General features: G+C 43.5%; 1 protein-coding gene across 4 annotated transcripts in view; it reads left to right on the top strand.

Moving 5' to 3' along the window:
* The window catches only part of LOC141073433 (uncharacterized), a 50,629-nt gene that overhangs the window by 13,139 nt on the left and 17,916 nt on the right, over window positions 1-19,574 (top strand). Inside the window, exons 1-5 of one of the 4 annotated variants that reach the window (XM_073560634.1) lie at window positions 1-3,756; window positions 3,841-3,921; window positions 16,363-16,563; window positions 18,090-18,185; window positions 18,738-18,830. In XM_073560634.1, coding sequence (XP_073416735.1) covers window positions 3,894-3,921; window positions 16,363-16,563; window positions 18,090-18,185; window positions 18,738-18,830 — 418 coding nt within the window. In that variant the 5' untranslated portion in view covers window positions 1-3,756; window positions 3,841-3,893. Of the gene's footprint in view, window positions 3,922-16,093; window positions 16,268-16,362; window positions 16,564-18,089; window positions 18,186-18,737; window positions 18,831-19,574 lie in introns of those variants that run through there. The other 3 variants (XM_073560633.1, XM_073560632.1, XM_073560631.1) reach the window with 3 other exon arrangements.

The raw sequence follows: 19,574 nt of genomic DNA, 5'->3' as shown, positions 1-19,574 counted from the left end.
CAGACTAATCCACAGAACAAAAATCATAAATTAATGAAGGTTGTACAGAATATCCAGAAAAGCATCCATGATTAAATATTCCACTGACCAGGTTTAAGGAGCTCACAAGTAGATCAAGAGACACAGGTAAAAGGAAACAGAGTGTGGGGCAGGATGGGCTTGGTCTCGACACTTTCTGCAGGTGAGAATGGGCTCCACACTTTTTGCAAATGAAGATGGGCTCCACACCTTCTGCAGATGAGGATGGGCTCCACACCTTCTGCAGGTGAGAATGGGCTCCACACTTTCTGAAGGTGAGGATGGGCTCCACACTTACTGCAGGTGAGGATGGGCTCCACACCTTCTGCAGATGAAGATGAGCCCCACACCTTCTGCAGGTGAGGATGGGCTCCACACCTTCTACAGATGAGGATGGGCCCCACACCTTCTGCAGGTGAAGATGGGCTCCACACCTTTTACACATAAGAATGGGCTCCACACATCCTGCAGATTAGGATGGGCCCCACACCTTCTGCAGGTGTGAATGGGCTCCACACTTTCTGCAGGTGAGGATGGGCTCCACACCTTCAGCAAATGAGGATGGGCTCCACACCTTCTGCAGGTGAAAATGGGCTCCCCACTTTCTGCAGATGAGGATGGGTTCCATACCTTCTGCAGTTGAGGATGGGTTCCACACCTTCTGCAGGTGAGGAAGGGCTCCACACCTTCTGCAGGTGAGGATGGGCCCCACACCTTCTGCAGGTGAGGATGGGCCCCACACCTTCTGCAGGTGAAGATAGGTTCCACATCTTCTGCAGGTGAGGATGGGCTCCACACCTTCTGCAGGTGAGGATGGGCTCCACACCTTCTGCAGGTGAAAATGGGCTCCACATCTTCTGCAAGTGAGGATGGGCTCTGCACTATCTGCAGGTGAAAGGGTCTATGTCATCAGTCCCATTTGTCCATTTAATCCCTGACCAGGCCAGTGCCAGTGCTCCAGTGGTTCCTACCATTTACAGTCATGACATCATGTAATTTATTCATGTGAGAATTGCAGCCAATCAATGGCCTCAATGTCCGCATGAATGCTTTATATGACGACTTCTCTGCAGAATCGAAGAAGCAGCGACACTGAACAAGAGAGGGATTTAACAGGTATATAGATACAATGTATATACAGTGGGGAAAATAAGTATTTGATACACTGTTGATTTTGCCAGTTTTCCCACTTACAAATAATAATAATAAACTAGTAATCTTTATTTTTATAATGGAGAGGTGTGTAATTTATAACGTAGGTACACTTCTCCTGTCACAGACAAAATCTAAAAATAAAATCCAAATCACTTTGTAGGATTGTTACTTATTTTATTCAAATAAGTAGTTGATACAATAGAAAAACAGAACTTAACATTTGGTCCAGAAACCTTTGTTTGCAATTACAGAGGTCAGACGTTTCCTGTAGTTCTTGACCATGTTTGCACACACTGCAGCAGGGATTTTGGCTGTCCCTCCAAAGATTTTCCATTAGGTTCAGGTCTGGAGACTAGCTAGGCCACTCCAGGACCTTGAAATGCTTCCTATGGAGCCTCTCCTTAGTTGCCCTGGCTGTGTGTTTCAGGTCATTCTCATGCTGGAAGACCCAGCCATACCCATCTTCAATGCTCTTATTGAGGGAAAGAGGTTGCCGGTCAAAATCTCGTGATACATGAACCCATACATCTTTCTTTCATTACAGTGCAGTCATCCTGTCCCCTTTGCAGAAAAGCAGTCCCAAAGCACGATCTTTTCCCCGCCATGCTTCACAGTTGGGACAGTGTTCTTGGGGTTGTATTCATGCTTCTTCTTCCTTCAAACACTGCGAATGCAGTTGATACCAAAAAGTTCTTTTTTGTCTCATCTGACCAAATGACCTTCTCCCATGCCTCTTCTGAATCATCCAGATGATCAATGGTGAACGTCACGTGGACCTGGACCTGTGCTGGTGTGAGTAGAGGGACCTTGCGTGTCCTGCAGGATTTTAATCCATGATAGCATAGTGTGTTACTAATTGACCAGGTCCTCCTGTGTAGTTCTTGACTAATTCCTGACCGTTCTCAGAATCATCCTCACCCCACGAGGTGAGATATTGCATTGAGCCCCAAACCAAGGAATATTGACAGTCATCTTGGGTTTCTTTTATTATCTAACAATTGTGCCAACAGTCATTGCCTTCTCACCGAACTGCTTGCCTATTGTCCTGTAGCCCATCCCAGCCTCGTGCAGGTCTACAATTTTGTCCCTGGTGTCCTTAGGCAGCTCTTTAGTCATGACTCCCAACTGTCCCGGATCTAACGGGACAGTCCCGTTTTTGACTGCCTGTCCCGCTGTCCCAGACGGGGGCTTATTTTTCTCACACTGCACTGAAAAGGAACATGCCCCCTCATGCACCGACCCATCCTCGCCTTCCCAGAGACCCACCGCAGCCCCTCACAGCCTGTGATGATGTCGCTAGGCTGTTCTCTTCTGTGCACACAGGACCTGTGATGAGGTCACTGGAGGGGAGAAGTCAAGGGTCACATGATCAGAAGCCTCGGTGTATGTAGGACTCTGCTGTGATGATTGTCATGGTGCTAGATGGGGGAAGTTTATGTGTGGGGTCAGGAGGGGTTTACATGGTGGATGCAGCGGAGCGGCTCGTGTACAAGGTGCGGAGATCTGTGTGTACGAGGTGTACGGAGCAGAGCCGTGTGTGTATGAGGTGTATGGAGCAGAGCCACGTGTGTACGGGGTGTACGGAGCGAGGATGTATGTGTACAAGGTGTATGGAGCGGAGCCACATGTGTATGAGGTGTATGGAGCGGAGATGTGTGTGTATGAAGTGTACAGACCAGACCCATGTGTGTATGAGGTGTATGGAGCATAGATGTGTACATAGCGGAGCCGTGTGTGTGGTACAAGGTGTACGAAGCGGAGCCACATGTATATGAGGTGTACGGAGCGGAGAGGTGTACGGAGCGGAGCCATGTGTGAGTACGAGGTGTTCGGAGCGGAGATGTGTGTGCACGAGGTACGGTTCGGAGCCGTGTGTATGAGGTGTACAGAGCAGAGCCTCGTGTGTACGAGGTGTACGGAGCGGAGCCACATGTGTATGAGGTGTATGGAGCGGAGTCGTGTGTGTGTGTACGAGGTGTATGGAGCGGAGATGTGTGTGTATGAGGTGTACAGACCAGACCCACGTGTGTATGAGGTGTATGGAGCATAAATGTGTACATAGCGGAGCTGTGTGTGTGTACAAGGTGTACGAAGCGGAGCCACATGTGTATGAGGTGTACGGAGTGAAGAGGTGTACGGAGCGGAGCCGTGTGTGTGTATGAGGTGTACGGAGCAGAGCCGCATGTGTACGAGGTGTATGGAGCGAAGCAGCATGTGTACGAGGTGTATGGAGTGGAGCAGTGTGTGTACAAGGTGTACAGAGCGGTGATGTGTGTGTACGGGGAGTACGGAGCGAAGCCGCGCATGTATAGGGTGTGCGGAGCAGAGCCGTGTGTGAGTACGAGGTGTACAGAGCGGAGCCATGTGTATATGGGATGTGCAGAGTGGAGCCGTGTGTGTGTACAAGGTGTACGGAGCGGATATGTGTAACCGATTATGAGAGAGATTCTGCCCCACTGTCTCAGTCGGGAGCTTACTTTTCCTGCAGACTCAGGAGTACGTGGCGGAGCCCCGAGGAGCACTTTAAAATTTGCACGTGACGTTCCACCGGAAGCGACGTGCTAGAAGCTGACCGGAAATGAGGTAATTTCGGGAGGAGATTGTGACAGAACCATGGAGACACTTCTGGGAATGCTTCAGATTCATCACCGTGTCCTCCTCCGACAGCACGGACAGCGGGATCACCTTGAAATCGGGGATGCCGGCCATGTGAGCGGCTCATGATATGTCCTGCATCAGGAGGCTCAGGTGGGTATTACAATGGAAGCCGGGCTGCTATAGTATCTTTATAGAATATTTCTTTCTCTCTTTGTTTCTTTCTCTCTCTCTCTGTTCTTTCTTTCTTTCTCTCTCTAATCTTTCATTTTCTCTTTATCTCTATGTTCTTTCTTTCCCCTCTCTTCTTTCTTTCTCTCTGTTCTTTCTTTCCCCTCTTCCTTTCTCTCTCTAATCTTTCTTTCTCTCTCTGTTCTCTATCTTTCCCCTTTCTTTCCTTCTCTCTGTTCTTTCTTCCTCCCTCTGCTCTTTCTGTCTCTCTGTTGCTTCACTCTCTCTGTTCTTTCTTTCTCTTTCACTCTGTTCTTTCTTTCTCATCTTTCTTTCTCTCTCTGTTCTTTCTTTCCCCTCTTTCTTTCTCTCTCTGTTCTTTCTTTCTTCCCCCTTTCTTTCTTTCTCTGTTCTTTCTTTCTTTCTCCTCTTTCTTTCTTTTTTCTTTCTCTCTCTGTTCTTTATTTGTTTCCCCTCTTTCTTTCTCTCATCCTCTCTGTTCTTTCTTTCCCCTCTTTCTTTTTTCTCTCTCTGTTCTTTTTTTCTGTCCACTCTTTCTTTCTCTCACTGTTCTTTTTCTTTCTTTCTCTCTTCTTTCTTTCCCCTTTTTTTCTCTCTCTGTTCTTTCTTTCCCCACTTTCTTTCTTTCTTCCCCTCTTTCTTGCTCTCTGTTCTTTCTTTCGCTCCTCTTTCTTTCTTTCTCTGTTCTTTCTTTCTCTCATTGTGTTCTCTTTCTTTCCCCTCTTTCTTTCTTTCTTTCTTTCTCTATGTTCTCTTTCTTTCCCTTCTTTCTTTCTTTCTTTCTCTCTCTCTGTTCTTTCACTCTCTCTGTTCTTTCTTTCTTTGTCCTTTCTTTCCCCTAAAACGATACTTTATTGTTTAAAAACCACAAATGTGGTACACACCAGAAAAAATGTGACAGAAGTTGAAAATTAGTGTTCAAACATAGCCCACACTAAGGTAACCCCTACGAGTCCCTAATTCGTTACTAAGCTGTACCCTGCCTGGCTGCGGAGGTTGGCACCCTAAGGGGGGAACGTTGTGGCGCCCCCGCTCACGATGGCTATCCCTGGGGGCCCTAACAAACCCTACAGCCACTAGTGGTCCCTTCTACCCGATACAAGGGAACCCCTAATTCTAAACAGAGATCAAACCTACCCTATAGAGGACCCTGTGTCCCAAGAAAAGAGGTTAAAATAAATTTAGAACACACATGGCATTAGGTGGTCATATTAAAGTCCCACAAAAAAGCAGACAGCCATAAGGCAACCCAGTGGGATAACTCAGTTCAAATAATGCCTAAATCTTGTACAAAAGATTCATAACCAAGAGAGGCATCTTTTACATTGACTCAATAATAAGCCATAGCCCAAAAAGATGATTGAAAAATGACTATAAAGGCCATCAGCAGTCTCCCACTGTTAGAAATATATAGGAAACGCAGAGCTGCAACAGCGGTACTTATCTGCGTTTGTCGCCACCTGCCATCAAACAGTTAATGCCTCAACGCGTTTCACCTTCCAGGCTAGACAGGAGACCATGTGGTTTCTTTAAATGCGGGGACTGTAGTTTTTGCAAATATATGAGACCGGGGAAGTCTTTCTGCAGTGCGAGCACTGGTAGGGTGTTTTTTCAACGTGACTTCTCAAATTGCAAAACTGCAGGGGTCATCTATATGGCTACATGTTCATGCCCAAAAAATTACATAGGGAAGACCAGGAGAGAATTCAGAAGAAGAGTGGGAGAACATCTTGGAGACATCAGACACAAAAGAGAAACCCCGCTTGCTAAGCACATGTGGATGTGTCATAAAGGTGACCCCGGTGACATAAAATTCTGTGTTGTAGAGGTAGTCCATGTGAACCCAAGAGGAGGGAATGTGGATAAAGTGATTCTTAGGAGAGAGTGTGAATGGATATTCAGGATGGAGTCACTCGAACCGAGAGGGCTGAATGAGCAACTGTCATATGCCTGTTTCTTATGAGCCACAATTGAATTATATGCTCCTTTTCTGGAGGATACCAGCCTCCTGGGTTTTGTTCTGTTGGTTCCCTGTTATAGTGGAATCTCTATGTATTGTCGTGGAATATTGAATATATAGAAAGTCCCTCTTTACTGCCGTAGATATATATCCCTATAGGATTTATGAGCATTTTTAATTTGAACCCCTGTTGCCTATTAATAAGGTCCTCACTACATTACTCTGATGGGGCAGTCGCATATTTATAATATTCAAGTGATCTATGGTTTGGATCATCTTTAGAATGCGTATACTGTCTGAAGATAGTAAGAAGTAAGATATTTATACACATATTTCTCACAGTGACTATTCTGGGAGAGCGGATACCTTGATAGTACTACCTTGGTAGTTGCATATCGACGCCTGTTCACATTATTAAAGGTTATGACGCGATTTATATCTAGCTCTGTGCGAAGTATGAGTTTAATACAGTTACCATATCATAAGCAGACTGTCTAACATGGGATTATATGTCATATGTTGATTACATATATTGAGGTAGCTATTTATAGACGCCTGCTCACATTGCTGAAGGTTATGATGCGGTTTTATATACCGAGCAAAACGCTAACTATCAATGTAATGTAGGTAACATATTAAATGAGATCGTCAGGCATGAGCTCTTTAGGTCAAATATAGCGATGTGGATATATATGCCTGGTCAGTGGAGCGTTTACTGTGTGTATGGGGTTAAACCTCAGAGATGACAATATGTCTGGGGTGCAGTGATTGGTGATTGCCGTGAGACTCTCTGTCTAAGGACATGTGACTGGTGGGTCAGCAGTGACGCTGTATGCACGCCAGGTGCAGTAACCAATCTAAGCCAGGATGACTGGAGAGCTCTGGGGAACCCTGTGTGTGAGGACACGTGATTGGTCATCATGACGGTGCATTAGAGATCTGTTAGCCGATTGGGGCAGCAGTAAATGGGTGGTGCTCAGAGATGCAATGGGATTGGAGTGGGCGGAGCTTAGGCTCTGCGCGGCAGGCTTAAAGAGTGGAGCAGTATGGAACATCGGTAAGCTATTTGCACCATTATGGGACACGAATTATCGCAGCATCAGGCCTCCTGATGAGCCCTGGAAGGTGAAACGCGTTGAGGCATTAACTGTTTGATGGCAGGTGGCGACAAACGCAGATAAGTACCGCTGTTGCAGCTCTGCGTTTCCTATATATTTCTAACAGTGGGAGACTGCTGATGGCCTTTATAGTCATTTTTCAATCATCTTTTTGGGCTATGGCTTATTATTGAGTCAATGTAAAAGATGCCTCTCTTGGTTATGAATCTTTTGTACAAGATTTAGGCATTATTTGAACTGAGTTATCCCACTGGGTTGCCTTATGGCTGTCTGCTTTTTTGTGGGACTTTAATATGACCACCTAATGCCATGTGTGTTCTAAATTTATTTTAACCTCTTTTCTTGGGACACAGGGTCCTCTATAGAGTAGGTTTGATCTCTGTTTAGAATTAGGGGTTCCCTTGTATCGGGTAGAAGGGACCACTAGTGGCTGTAGGGTTTGTTAGGGCCCCCAGGGATAGCCATCGTGAGCGGGGGCGCCACAACGTTCCCCCCTTAGGGTGCCAACCTCCGCAGCCAGGCAGGGTACAGCTTAGTAACGAATTAGGGACTCGTAGGGGTTACCTTAGTGTGGGCTATGTTTGAACACTAATTTTCAACTTCTGTCACATTTTTTCTGGTGTGTACCACATTCGTGGTTTTTAAACAATAAAGTATCGTTTTAGGGATTTAATATATGAGTTTATTTGAGAACCCTTGAAGGATTATATTTCAGATTGCTAATATTCGAATCTGGGATGGCTGGTTTCCTTGCAGGTCCTATTAATTCAGATTTGTGGATAGAAGATGCTAATCAGGCATTTAGCATAGCAGGGTCGTCTGAGAGCAATACTGGCCCTTTGGCTCTCAAGAATCTGTTCAATGAAGTATATGGAGGTTATAAAGAATTTTTGAAATCCTGGTGGGAACTCAGGACACTTGAAAATTATATAAAAAATCGGATAATTCCAAGAGGCCTGAGGATAAACATCAACCCCTCCCCTAGAATTTCCTCACCTGAGCTTATGAATGTGTGGATGAAGGAATCCATCGAGTCATCCCTCAGATTTATGCAAATTTTGTTGGCAGAAGAAAAAAAGGTGCTTGAGAGGGCTACTGGGGATTTGAATAAATTGATCGAACGAGTCCTGAAGTTTAAAGGGGATCCCGATTTTAATAGAAGGGAGGGGGTATTGCAAACCTCTGTTGAGAGATATCAGGCCCTATTAAAAGAGCGAAAGCATCTCCAGTTCCATAGAGATTTGAGGGACTTTAGTGATAATCAGGTGTTCAACTACCAGAAAGAAAGACAGTCTGAGGCTTCGTCATCTGATATTGATACCTCCGACACAGAAAGGACGGAGAGGGCACCAGGGGGTATACATCAGTATAGAGATACGCTGTCGAAACAGAGATGGCAAGGTGGGAGAGGCAGATCCATGAGAAAGGGAAGAGGGCCGCACAGGGGAGGTACACGAGTGTCAACTCCCTTTTTAGGCCCCAATTCGATATCTGGTTCTGGTTCTGCTCAGCCTTATACTCCAACTGTCTCCTCTACCTCTTTTTTGGAACAAGGTGCGAGAACGGGTTACCAATTAAGAACTCGGTTCAACCAATAAAAGGTCAGATTTTGAACCTGTCCTCGCACGTCCTCACTAGGGATGAGCTGAGTGTCCTCTCTAGAGGCCTAAACTTCGTGCCAGTGAACAGGTTCAACTGTTTTGAATGGGTCAAAGATTTGAATTTGTTTTGCAGAAAACTCAAGTGGAAAAAGTTTTTTAGACACAATAGCCGTGAGGCTTGTAGACAACAGGGCCTCAATGAGGAAGATATTGAAGGATATGAGGCGCTCATTGGACTTTTGAATGAAAATGATAGAGTTCCCACTGCTGGGAAGGGCCCCTTCACTACTTTAAGAAATAAAAGTGAAAAGATGCCGCCTTTAGGTGATATGGGAAATATCGATATCTTTGCCAGCTTGGTGGAGAGGGACCTTAAGAAATTAACAGGACCAGAGTGGGAAAATAATGATAATCTGTTGGCCAGTGAGCGATCAGCACTTGAGGCCTTAAAGAAAAATGATCAAATAGTGGTAAAACCCTCCGACAAAGGGGGTAATATGGTAATTCTGAACCACATTGAATATCGTGAAATGTGTTATGCTATTTTGCAGGACAATTCAACATATGAGGTGTTAAAAGAGAACCCTATGGCCTCTTATAGAGAGGAACTGCAGTTGATCCTCAATGGGGCCTTAGCAGAGGGTATGGTCTCAAAGACAGAATTTGATTTTATTCTTCCTAAGTTCCCATTGGTGGCCACGTTTTATGCATTACCAAAGATACATAAGGGCCTGAATCCCTTGAAGGGGAGGCCGATTGTATCAGGAGTGGACTCGTTGACACAAAATAGTGGCCTGTACATTGACCAGATACTACGCCCCTTTGTGGTTTGTATGCCGTCATACTTGAGGGATACTTCAGATCTACTGCTAAAATTGGAGGGCGTGCATCTGGAAGGGAATGCTTGGTTGGCTTCTATTGACATAGAAGCACTTTACAGTAATATACCACATGATGTAGGCATTAAAGGTGTGGGACACTTTCTTAGTCAGAGGTCAATAGCCTGTAGAGGGCACAATAATTTTTTGTCCTCTCTTTTGCAGTATATATTGACCCACAATGCATTCTGTTTTGATGGCAAATTCTACCACCAGCTCAGGGGCACCGCGATGGGGTGCCCCTGTGCCCCTTCGTATGCAAATTTGTTCCTGGGCTGGTGGGAGGAGACCATTGTTTTTGGAGGAGAGGAGAAGTGGTGGCACTGCTTGATCTCTATGTGGTACAGGTTCATAGATGATGTCTTTATGGTATGGACAGGGGATAAAGATCAATTTGAAGAATTTGTGAGAGAGCTGAATCAAAATAGTGTTAACTTGAGATTTACCTCAGAAATTCAGAAAACGGAAATACCATTCCTGGACATTAAAATCCAAAAAGATCGGATGGGAGGCATCTCTACAAGTATATTTCGGAAACCTACGAGTACAAATAGTTTGTTACATTGGCAGAGCCACCATCCAGTCCCCCTTAAGAGAGGCATTCCGAAGGGACAGTTCCTACGGTTGAGGAGGAATTGTTCCAGGAATGACCTGTTCCAAAAACAGGCTGGGGATATGTTTTGTCGGTTTAAGAACAAGGGGTATCCGCAACATGTTCTAGACACTGCGTATGACTTTGCAAGAAAAGCAGACAGGGCTAAATTGCTGCAGAAACGTGAGACTGAAGACTCGACAGAATTAATAAGAGTGATTGGGACATTTGATGTTAACCATCAGGAGGTCAGAAAGGTCCTATCTAAGCATTGGGATGTTCTCAGGTTGGATCCAGATTTGAAAAATATAATTGGCGAGCGTCCCAATATTACCTTCAGAAAGGGTAAATCAATCAGGGACATGTTGGTCCACAGCCAATAAAGGAGACCATTGGCTGGTGGTACCTGGCTAGACAGGAGACCATGTGGTTTCTTTAAATGCGGGGACTGTAGTTTTTGCAAATATATGAGACCGGGGAAGTCTTTCTGCAGTGCGAGCACTGGTAGGGTGTTTTTTCAACGTGACTTCTCAAATTGCAAAACTGCAGGGGTCATCTATATGGCTACATGTTCATGCCCAAAAAATTACATAGGGAAGACCAGGAGAGAATTCAGAAGAAGAGTGGGAGAACATCTTGGAGACATCAGACACAAAAGAGAAACCCCGCTTGCTAAGCACATGTGGATGTGTCATAAAGGTGACCCCGGTGACATAAAATTCTGTGTTGTAGAGGTAGTCCATGTGAACCCAAGAGGAGGGAATGTGGATAAAGTGATTCTTAGGAGGGAGTGTGAATGGATATTCAGGATGGAGTCACTCGAACCGAGAGGGCTGAATGAGCAACTGTCATATGCCTGTTTCTTATGAGCCACAATTGAATTATATGCTCCTTTTCTGGAGGATACCAGCCTCCTGGGTTTTGTTCTGTTGGTTCCCTGCTATAGTGGAATCTCTATGTATTGTCGTGGAATATTGAATATATAGAAAGTCCCTCTTTACTGCCGTAGATATATATCCCTATAGGATCTAGGAGCATTTTTAATTTGAACCCCTGTTGCCTATTAATAAGGTCCTCACTACATTACTCTGATGGGGCAGTCGCATATTTATAATATTCAAGTGATCTATGGTTTGGATCATCTTTAGAATGCGTATACTGTCTGAAGATAGTAAGAAGTAAGATATTTATACACATATTTCTCACAGTGACTATTCTGGGAGAGCGGATACCTTGAATTTGATGTGGTAGTTGCATATCGACGTCTGTTCACATTATTAAAGGTTATGACGCGATTTATATCTAGCTCTGTGCGAAGTATGACTTTAATACAGTTACCATATCATAAGCAGACTGTCTAACATGGGATTATATGTCATATGTTGATTACATATATTGAGGTAGCTATTTATAGACGCCTGCTCACATTGCTGAAGGTTATGATGCGGTTTTATATACCGAGCAAAACGCTAACTATCAATGTAATGTAGGTAACATATTAAATGAGATCGTCAGGCATGAGCTCTTTAGGTCAAATATAGCGATGTGGATATATATGCCTGGTCAGTGGAGCGTTTACTGTGTGTATGGGGTTAAACCTCAGAGATGACAATATGTCTGGGGTGCAGTGATTGGTGATTGCCGTGAGACTCTCTGTCTAAGGACATGTGACTGGTGGGTCAGCAGTGACGCTGTATGCACGCCAGGTGCAGTAACCAATCTAAGCCAGGATGACTGGAGAGCTCTGGGGAACCCTGTGTGTGAGGACACGTGATTGGTCATCATGACGGTGCATTAGAGATCTGTTAGCCGATTGGGGCAGCAGTAAATGGGTGGTGCTCAGAGATGCAATGGGATTGGAGTGGGCGGAGCTTAGGCTCTGCGCGGCAGGCTTAAAGAGTGGAGCAGTATGGAACATCGGTAAGCTATTTGCACCATTATGGGACACGAATTATCGCAGCATCAGGCCTCCTGATGAGCCCTGGAAGGCGAAACGCGTTGAGGCATTAACTGTTTGATGGCAGGTGGCGACAAACGCAGATAAGTACCGCTGTTGCAGCTCTGCGTTTCCTATATATTTCTAACAGTGGGAGACTGCTGATGGCCTTTATAGTCATTTCTCAATCATCTTTTTGGGCTATGGCTTATTATTGAGTCAATGTAAAAGATGCCTCTCTTGGTTATGAATCTTTTGTACAAGATTTAGGCATTATTTGAACTGAGTTATCCCACTGGGTTGCCTTATGGCTGTCTGCTTTTTTGTGGGACTTTAATATGACCACCTAATGCCATGTGTGTTCTAAATTTATTTTAACCTCTTTTCTTGGGACACAGGGTCCTCTATAGAGTAGGTTTGATCTCTGTTTAGAATTAGGGGTTCCCTTGTATCGGGTAGAAGGGACCACTAGTGGCTGTAGGGTTTGTTAGGGCCCCCAGGGATAGCCATCGTGAGCGGGGGCGCCACAACGTTCCCCCCTTAGGGTGCCAACCTCCGCAGCCAGGCAGGGTACAGCTTAGTAACGAATTAGGGACTCGTAGGGGTTACCTTAGTGTGGGCTATGTTTGAACACTAATTTTCAACTTCTGTCACATTTTTTCTGGTGTGTACCACATTTGTGGTTTTTAAACAATAAAGTATCGTTTTAGGGATTTAATATATGAGTTTATTTGAGAACCCTTGAAGGATTATATTTCAGATTGTCCTTTCTTTCCCCTCTTTCTTTCTCTATCCCTCTCTGTTCTTTCTTTCCCTTCATTCTTTTTTCTCTTGCTCTGTTCTTTTTTTCTGTCCGCTCTTTCTTTCTCTCTCTGTTCTTTCTTTCTCTATCTCTCTGTTCTTTCTTTCTCTCTCTGTTCTGTCTTTCTCTATCTCTCTGTTCTTTCTTTCTCTTTCTCTCTGTTCTTTCTTTCTCATCTTTCTTTCTCTCTCTGTTCTTTCTTTCTTTCCCCTCTTTCTTTCTCTCTCTGTTCTTTCTTTCTTCCCCCTCTTTCTTTCTTTCTCTGTTCTTTCTTTCTTTCTCCTCTTTCTTTCTTTTTTCTTTCTCTCTCTGTTCTTTATTTCTTTCCCCTCTTTCTTTCTCTCATCCTCTCTGTTCTTTCTTTCCCCTCTTTCTTTTTTCTCTCTCTGTTCTTTTTTCTGTCCACTCTTTCTTTCTCTCACTGTTCTTTTTCTTTCTTTCTCTCTTCTTTCTTTCCCCTCTTTTTTTCTCTCTCTCTCTGTTCTTTCTTTCCCCACTTTCTTTCTTTCTTCCCCTCTTTCTTGCTCTCTGTTCTTTCTTTCGCTCCTCTTTCTTTCTTTCTCTGTTCTTTCTTTCTCTCATTGTGTTCTCTTTCTTTCCCCTCTTTCTTTCTTTCTTTCTCTATGTTCTCTTTCTTTCCCTTCTTTCTTTCTTTCTTTCTTTCTCTCTCTCTCTGTTCTTTCACTCTCTCTGTTCTTTCTTTCTTTGTCCTTTCTTTCCCCTCTTTCTTTCTCTCTCCCTCTCTGTTCTTTCTTTCCCTTCATTCTTTTTTCTCTTGCTCTGTTCTTTTTTTCTGTCCGCTCTTTCTTTCTCTCTCTGTTCTTTCTTTCTCTATCTCTCTGTTCTTTCTTTCTCTCTCTGTTCTTTCTTTCTCTATCTCTCTGTTCTTTCTTTCTCTCTGTTCTTTGTTTCCTTTCTTTCTTTCTCTCACCCTCTCTGTTCTTTCTTTCTCCCTCTCTGTTCTTTCTTTCCACTCTTTCTTTTTTCTCTCTCTCTTTATTCATTTTTTCTGTCCTCTCGTTTTTCTCTCTCTGTTTCTTTCTTTCTCTCTCTCTCCTTTTTTTCTCTCTCTCTGTTCTTTCTTCCCCCTTTCTTTCTATCTCTCTGTTCTTTCTTTCTCCCCCCCTTTCTTTCTTTCTCTCTCTCTATTCTTTCTTTCTTTCCCCTTTCTCTTTCTCTATCTGTTCTCTTTCTTTCTTCCTCTCTCCTTTCTTTCTCTATCTGTTTTCTTTTTTCTCTCTCTCTGTTCTTTCCTTTCCTCAGTACCAGTCAGTGTGCCCACAGTACCAGCCACTGTGACCATAATGCCAGCCACTGTGCCCTCAGTACCAGTGTGGTGGGGCGTGGACATGAGTGTGACTAGTCGTTAAATGGTGTGATCAGGGGGCGTGGCCTGCCCGTGCAACAACCTTTGTCCCTCTTTCCCTTCTTCAAAAGTTGGGAGGTATGCTTTAGTCTTGACCATGGTGGAGAGGTTGGAGTGTGATTCAGTGTGTGGACAAGTGTCTTTTATATAAGTGATGAAATCAGACAGGTGCAATTAATCCAGGTAATGTGTGCGGAGTAGGAGACTTCTTACAGAAAATCTAACAGGTCTGTGAGAGACAGAATTCTTGCTGGTTGGTCGGTTATCAAATACTTATTTCAGGCAATAAAATGCAATTTAATTATTTAAAAATCCTACAATGTGATTTTCTGGATTTTATTTTTAGATTCACTCAAAGTTGAAGTGTACCAACGATAACAATTACACACCTCTTAATTCTTTGTAGGTGGGAAAACTTGCAAAATTGGCAGAGTATCAAATACTTATTTTCCCCACTATATATAATTGATAACTTTCCATGTTCTCACACCATTTTCTTAACATTCTGACAACTTCTTTAGCTTTTCAGCAATTTCAACTACAGTTTATATAATTTGAGATCAAACCTGATGGGCTAGACTACACAAATCAGAGAGCTTTGCACGCCCATGTCCCTGTCACTAATTCAGCTTCCTCGAACTACTTTTGGTAACCACTAACTCATGCATAACAGAAACACCCAACAAGATCCTTTGTGTAATGGAAATACTCCACAAAACTGACCTTTTACCAGGAACACCCCACATGGCCCACCAAATACTGGGAACCCCCACAAGACCCACCAAATACTGGAAACCCCCAACAAGACCCACCAAATACTGGGAAACCCCCACAAAACCCACCAAATACTGGGAACCCCCCACAAGAACGATCCTATACTGGGAACACCCCACATGGCACACCAAATACTGGGAACCGCCCCACAAGTCCCACCAAATACTGGGAACCCCCCACAAGACCCACCAAATACTCGGAACCCCCCATAAGACCACCAGGTACTGGAAACACTTACAAAACCTTCCGTATAATGTGAAAGCCCACAAGACCTACTGTATACAGGGAGCACACTGCAAGACCCATTGTATAACAGGAACACTCCACAAAGCCCTGGAGGTGACCAGTTATCCAGACATCACAATTGCACTTATGATAAAGCCCCTCAGATCCTCACTCTTGTCTATTGTTTCTGCTTCCAATTATTAGGTTCAAGAACTGACTGTTCACTTGCTGCCCAATATATTTCTACCCATCCATCCCTGACAGGCGCCATTGTCACCAAATAGTCAGTGTTATTGTAGGATACAGCAGGAACGTGGGATGCAGTAACGGACTAGAGGCAGAGCAAGGGTTAAAGTTGGTTTAATAATAAAGTGGATCCTCCACGCAGGGAGAAGTGGGGGGAAAGGGCTTACTTCAGCGGAGGGTATTATAACTAGGAAAAACAGGTTTAGGCAAATTAGGCAAGAAGTTCCGAAGTGCTAAACTTATCTAACCAGTGACTTCAGTAGTTGGAGTCCTGGGTGTAAACGTTGGCGCCAAGGCCGTGGTGCGTATGGGGTCCAGCGTGGTCCTGGAGATGATGGCGTCCTGGATCCTGACGACGGCGATGATTCCTCATGGTCCCAGGGAAGGTCTTGGGTCCGGAAGATGAGGGAACAGAAAGGCCAAAGTCTCTATCCTGGGCAGTGTTTATCACTGCGCAGCAACTATATGCGGACTTATCAGGGCACAGTTCAAAATGGGTCACCCAGCTATCCTGCCGGTACGGGCGCGTGTCTACGTTCTTCCCACGGGCCTTATGACTCACTGTCAGAGGAGTCAGTGACATCAAAGGTGTCAACAGTAGCAGCATGGACCTGCTCCGACGCTATGCTCTGAGGTTAGAGCACTCACAATGTCTACCTGTGCGCTGCCCGTTCCTGCCAAGTCTGACCTGTTTCCCACGCGCTGCAGCCTTTTTAGCTTAGCTGTGCCCTCTATCACCGGCTGCAAAAGTTGGTCCAGGGCATTAAGCTTTCCATGCAACAGAGGTGACAGGAACCGTCACGGAAAAGGTACACCTGTCTTGGGTCTTCTCCTTACATTATGTCTGCCATCGATGTTCTTAGTCTCTGAATCTTTACTTTATCCTGTGATGTTTTCTGTGCAGAGCGGAAGAACCTGATCATCATTATTTACAATCTGGAGGACAACAGCGAGAGGGAAAAGGAGAGAATCCTACGAGAACATGGAAACGGGGTCCAATACAAGGACAAAGTCTTTCTCTTCAGCAAAGTGGAACTACGTGCTGATTATCTGAGTCGCTTAGTGAATGACCATCATCAGGGGAGTGTGAAAAAGAAGACGAAAGGTTAGATATGGAGAACATTGTAATCACTGAAAAATCCACATTAAATGTCAGAGCTTTTATTAAACAAATGTATTTATTATAAGGTGTAAACTCTCATGTGTTAAGTGATTTGTATCACCAGGGATGAATAAATGGGTTTTCCAATGAGCAAAGTACATCTTATTCAATAGATCTTGGAATAAAATTAATTTCCACAATTGAGTGTGTGTAAATAAAATGTTCCTGTGCTGAGATAATCTTATAAATGTCTCCTGCTGTACTGTGTATTGACCGTGTCTCTCCATGTAGAGATGCTGCAGTTCATGCTCAGCACATACCACTGCTCCTGTTCAGGGGAGGAAACATAAGTGAGTATCCTGATGACACAGCAGGGGCGCACAGCTGCTGCTTTGTGTGAGGGGGCATATTTTTCTGCATTTTTTATCACAGGAGTGAGTATTTCTGGCTCATCTCTGGTCCTCTGCACTCATCATAAATCAAGCCAGTGACTTAGCAGCTTAAGAAGCGGCTGAGCTCATGTGTTATTGACTTGGTTTATGATGAGCTCAGAGGTTTGGTGACAAGGCAGAGACACTCGCTCCTGTGATAAAACAAATCAGAGAAATGAGTGGCTGTGACTCCCTGCTGCTACGTCATGAGTATATTTTCTTATGCTTCTTCCCTTGGACATGAGCTGGGGTATGTGCCGACCATGAACTGGAGCAGCTCTACATGGTCAGACACAGCCATTACACAGTACACAGCAGGGGCACATTTATAAGATTATCACAGCACAGGAACATTGTTTTTAACATCAATTGTGGAAATTATTTTTTAAGATCTATTGATTAAAATCAACTTTGTTACTGGGAGAAACCCTTCTACATTTATTGTAACAAATGAACGGCACTACTTACATTTCTACATGCCATTTTTTATGTATTATTAATGGAAATAAAGACAATAATGTGCGACATCCTTAAAGGGGTTGCCCACCTTTAAGAGCATTTTGTTTTAAATTAAATGCATTTATTTTGGAATACAAATTATTTTTACATTTGTTTTCATTACAAATTATGTATTGTTTGGCTTTTGCAGGCTCTTTGCTTTTTTTTCAATTTTAATGTAGACTGTGGTCAGAAATCAGCTGAGAGGAGCTAAAAAAGAAAGATACAAGAGTTCCAAAGTCTCCTCTCAGGATGGGCTCGCTGACGGCTCTCAGTCAGAGGTCGGCCACCTTCTCTTGTGGTGCAGCTTTGGGTTAGGGTTAGAGTTAGGGTTCGGGACCTCTGAGAACTCGTCACCGTCGTGTTCTGAGCTCGTCTCCGCTGATTCCTCATGAAGGCTGAATGTGCAGGAAACAAAGAGACTGTAAAACGTGTAATAAAACCGAATGGAAACATTTCAGCCCAAGATACGTAAAATGTCCCCAAAGACGGCCCACCCTTTAATGTAAAAAAAATGGTGACAATTGATGTTTCCTGATCCTACACCGGATGTAATCGGGCTCAGTGCCGCCATCTTCATTATCTGTGGGGTCATTTCAGGGACACAATCTATGGGCAGGAGATCAGACAGGAATCTCTTCAGCAGCGATCACCATCACCAGGAGCCCGAAATCATCAACTGCGACAACGGAAAAGGTGAAAATCTCACAAATAAGTAAATTCTCCACCGTACATCAATGAAAGAAAGTAAATATTCATATTTTTCCTTCATTCCGCCCCTCTTCCCACAATTCCTTCCTTTCTTCCATCCTTGGTTTCTCTACTTCTTTCCTTGCTCCCTTCCTTTCTTTCTGACTTTCTTCACTTTCTCCTGCCCCTTCCTTTTTTACTTCAATTTCTTCTTTTCTTTCTTGTCTAACTTCTTCCATTCTCAATTCCTTCTTTTGCTTCTTATTTAATCCATTCTTTCTTCCTTCTCTCTCTGTCTCTCCTTTTCTTTCTCTTTTCCACCTTCCTTTCTTCCTTCATTACATCCTCACTGTTTCTTCTTCCTCCTTTTCTTGCTTCTTTCACTCCTTCCTTTCTTTCTCTCTCACTTCTTTCCCTCATTTCTCCTTCTGTCACTTCTTTCCTATCATTTCTTACTTTCTTCCCTCCTACTTTCCTCTTTGACTTATTTCCTCCATTTCTTGTCACTCCATTCTTTCTTACCTACTTCCTTCCGCCATTCCATTTCTTTTCTTACAGGTAAGCAAAAAATGTCAGCCATTCTGCCGATCAACAGGAAGGAAACTCGTCAGGTCCGTGGCTCTGAGAAGAAGTCGTTCTTCAGTATATCCTGTAAGTAAATCCGGCGCATCGATCTGGACTGTAAGGAAACCTTCACTTCTGATTAACCCCTTTTTTACTTGCTAAGATTCCAAACCTTGTGTCACCGTCCAAATATTTCTGGACATAACTGTAAGTGAACAACCCCTTTAATTCAAAACAGACAGTATAAACCTCCTGAGTCTCACCCAGCACAGAATTAGACGTTGAAGCCTTACACCCTTCCCCGACATGTTGGGAACAGACATAAAGCAAACTAGTATAAATCCTTCAAAAAACAAAATAAAGACCATATAAGAGAGTAAAGAGGGAAACTTCCAAAGATACATAATATGCCCAAAAGAAAGGAAGTGCGCAACCCAAAATAAAATATAAATATTTTATTGATGTAAATAAAATAAAAATAAATTTCATGAAAAAATAATAGAAAGGGACATAGAACATGAAACAGAGTGACCGCCGAGCAACCATATAATTAAAATTCAAATAAAGCAGGTAAGTACATAAATTATGTCAAAAATGTATATATATATATATATATATATACTGTACAAACACTGTGAATAAAATAATAATATCAACCAAGTGGAAAAATGACTGTCAACACAGTTGTAATACAAAAATATAAAAATAGACATAAAATTATAAAATTATGCTAGCAAAGCACTTGGAAAGTGTGAATAAATATTAAGTATTAAGTATCAACCCATGCATAAGATGAAACAGTGAGTGTAAAATTAATATATTGCATGTGAT

The sequence above is a fragment of the Dendrobates tinctorius genome, unplaced genomic scaffold, assembly GCF_039654945.1.
Source record: "Dendrobates tinctorius isolate UK_male_01 unplaced genomic scaffold, ASM3965494v1 ptg000301l, whole genome shotgun sequence".
Lineage (NCBI taxonomy): Eukaryota > Metazoa > Chordata > Amphibia > Anura > Dendrobatidae > Dendrobates > Dendrobates tinctorius.
The sequence above is the reverse complement of the archived record's forward strand: the minus strand, read 5'-3'. Positions and strand labels throughout refer to the sequence as shown.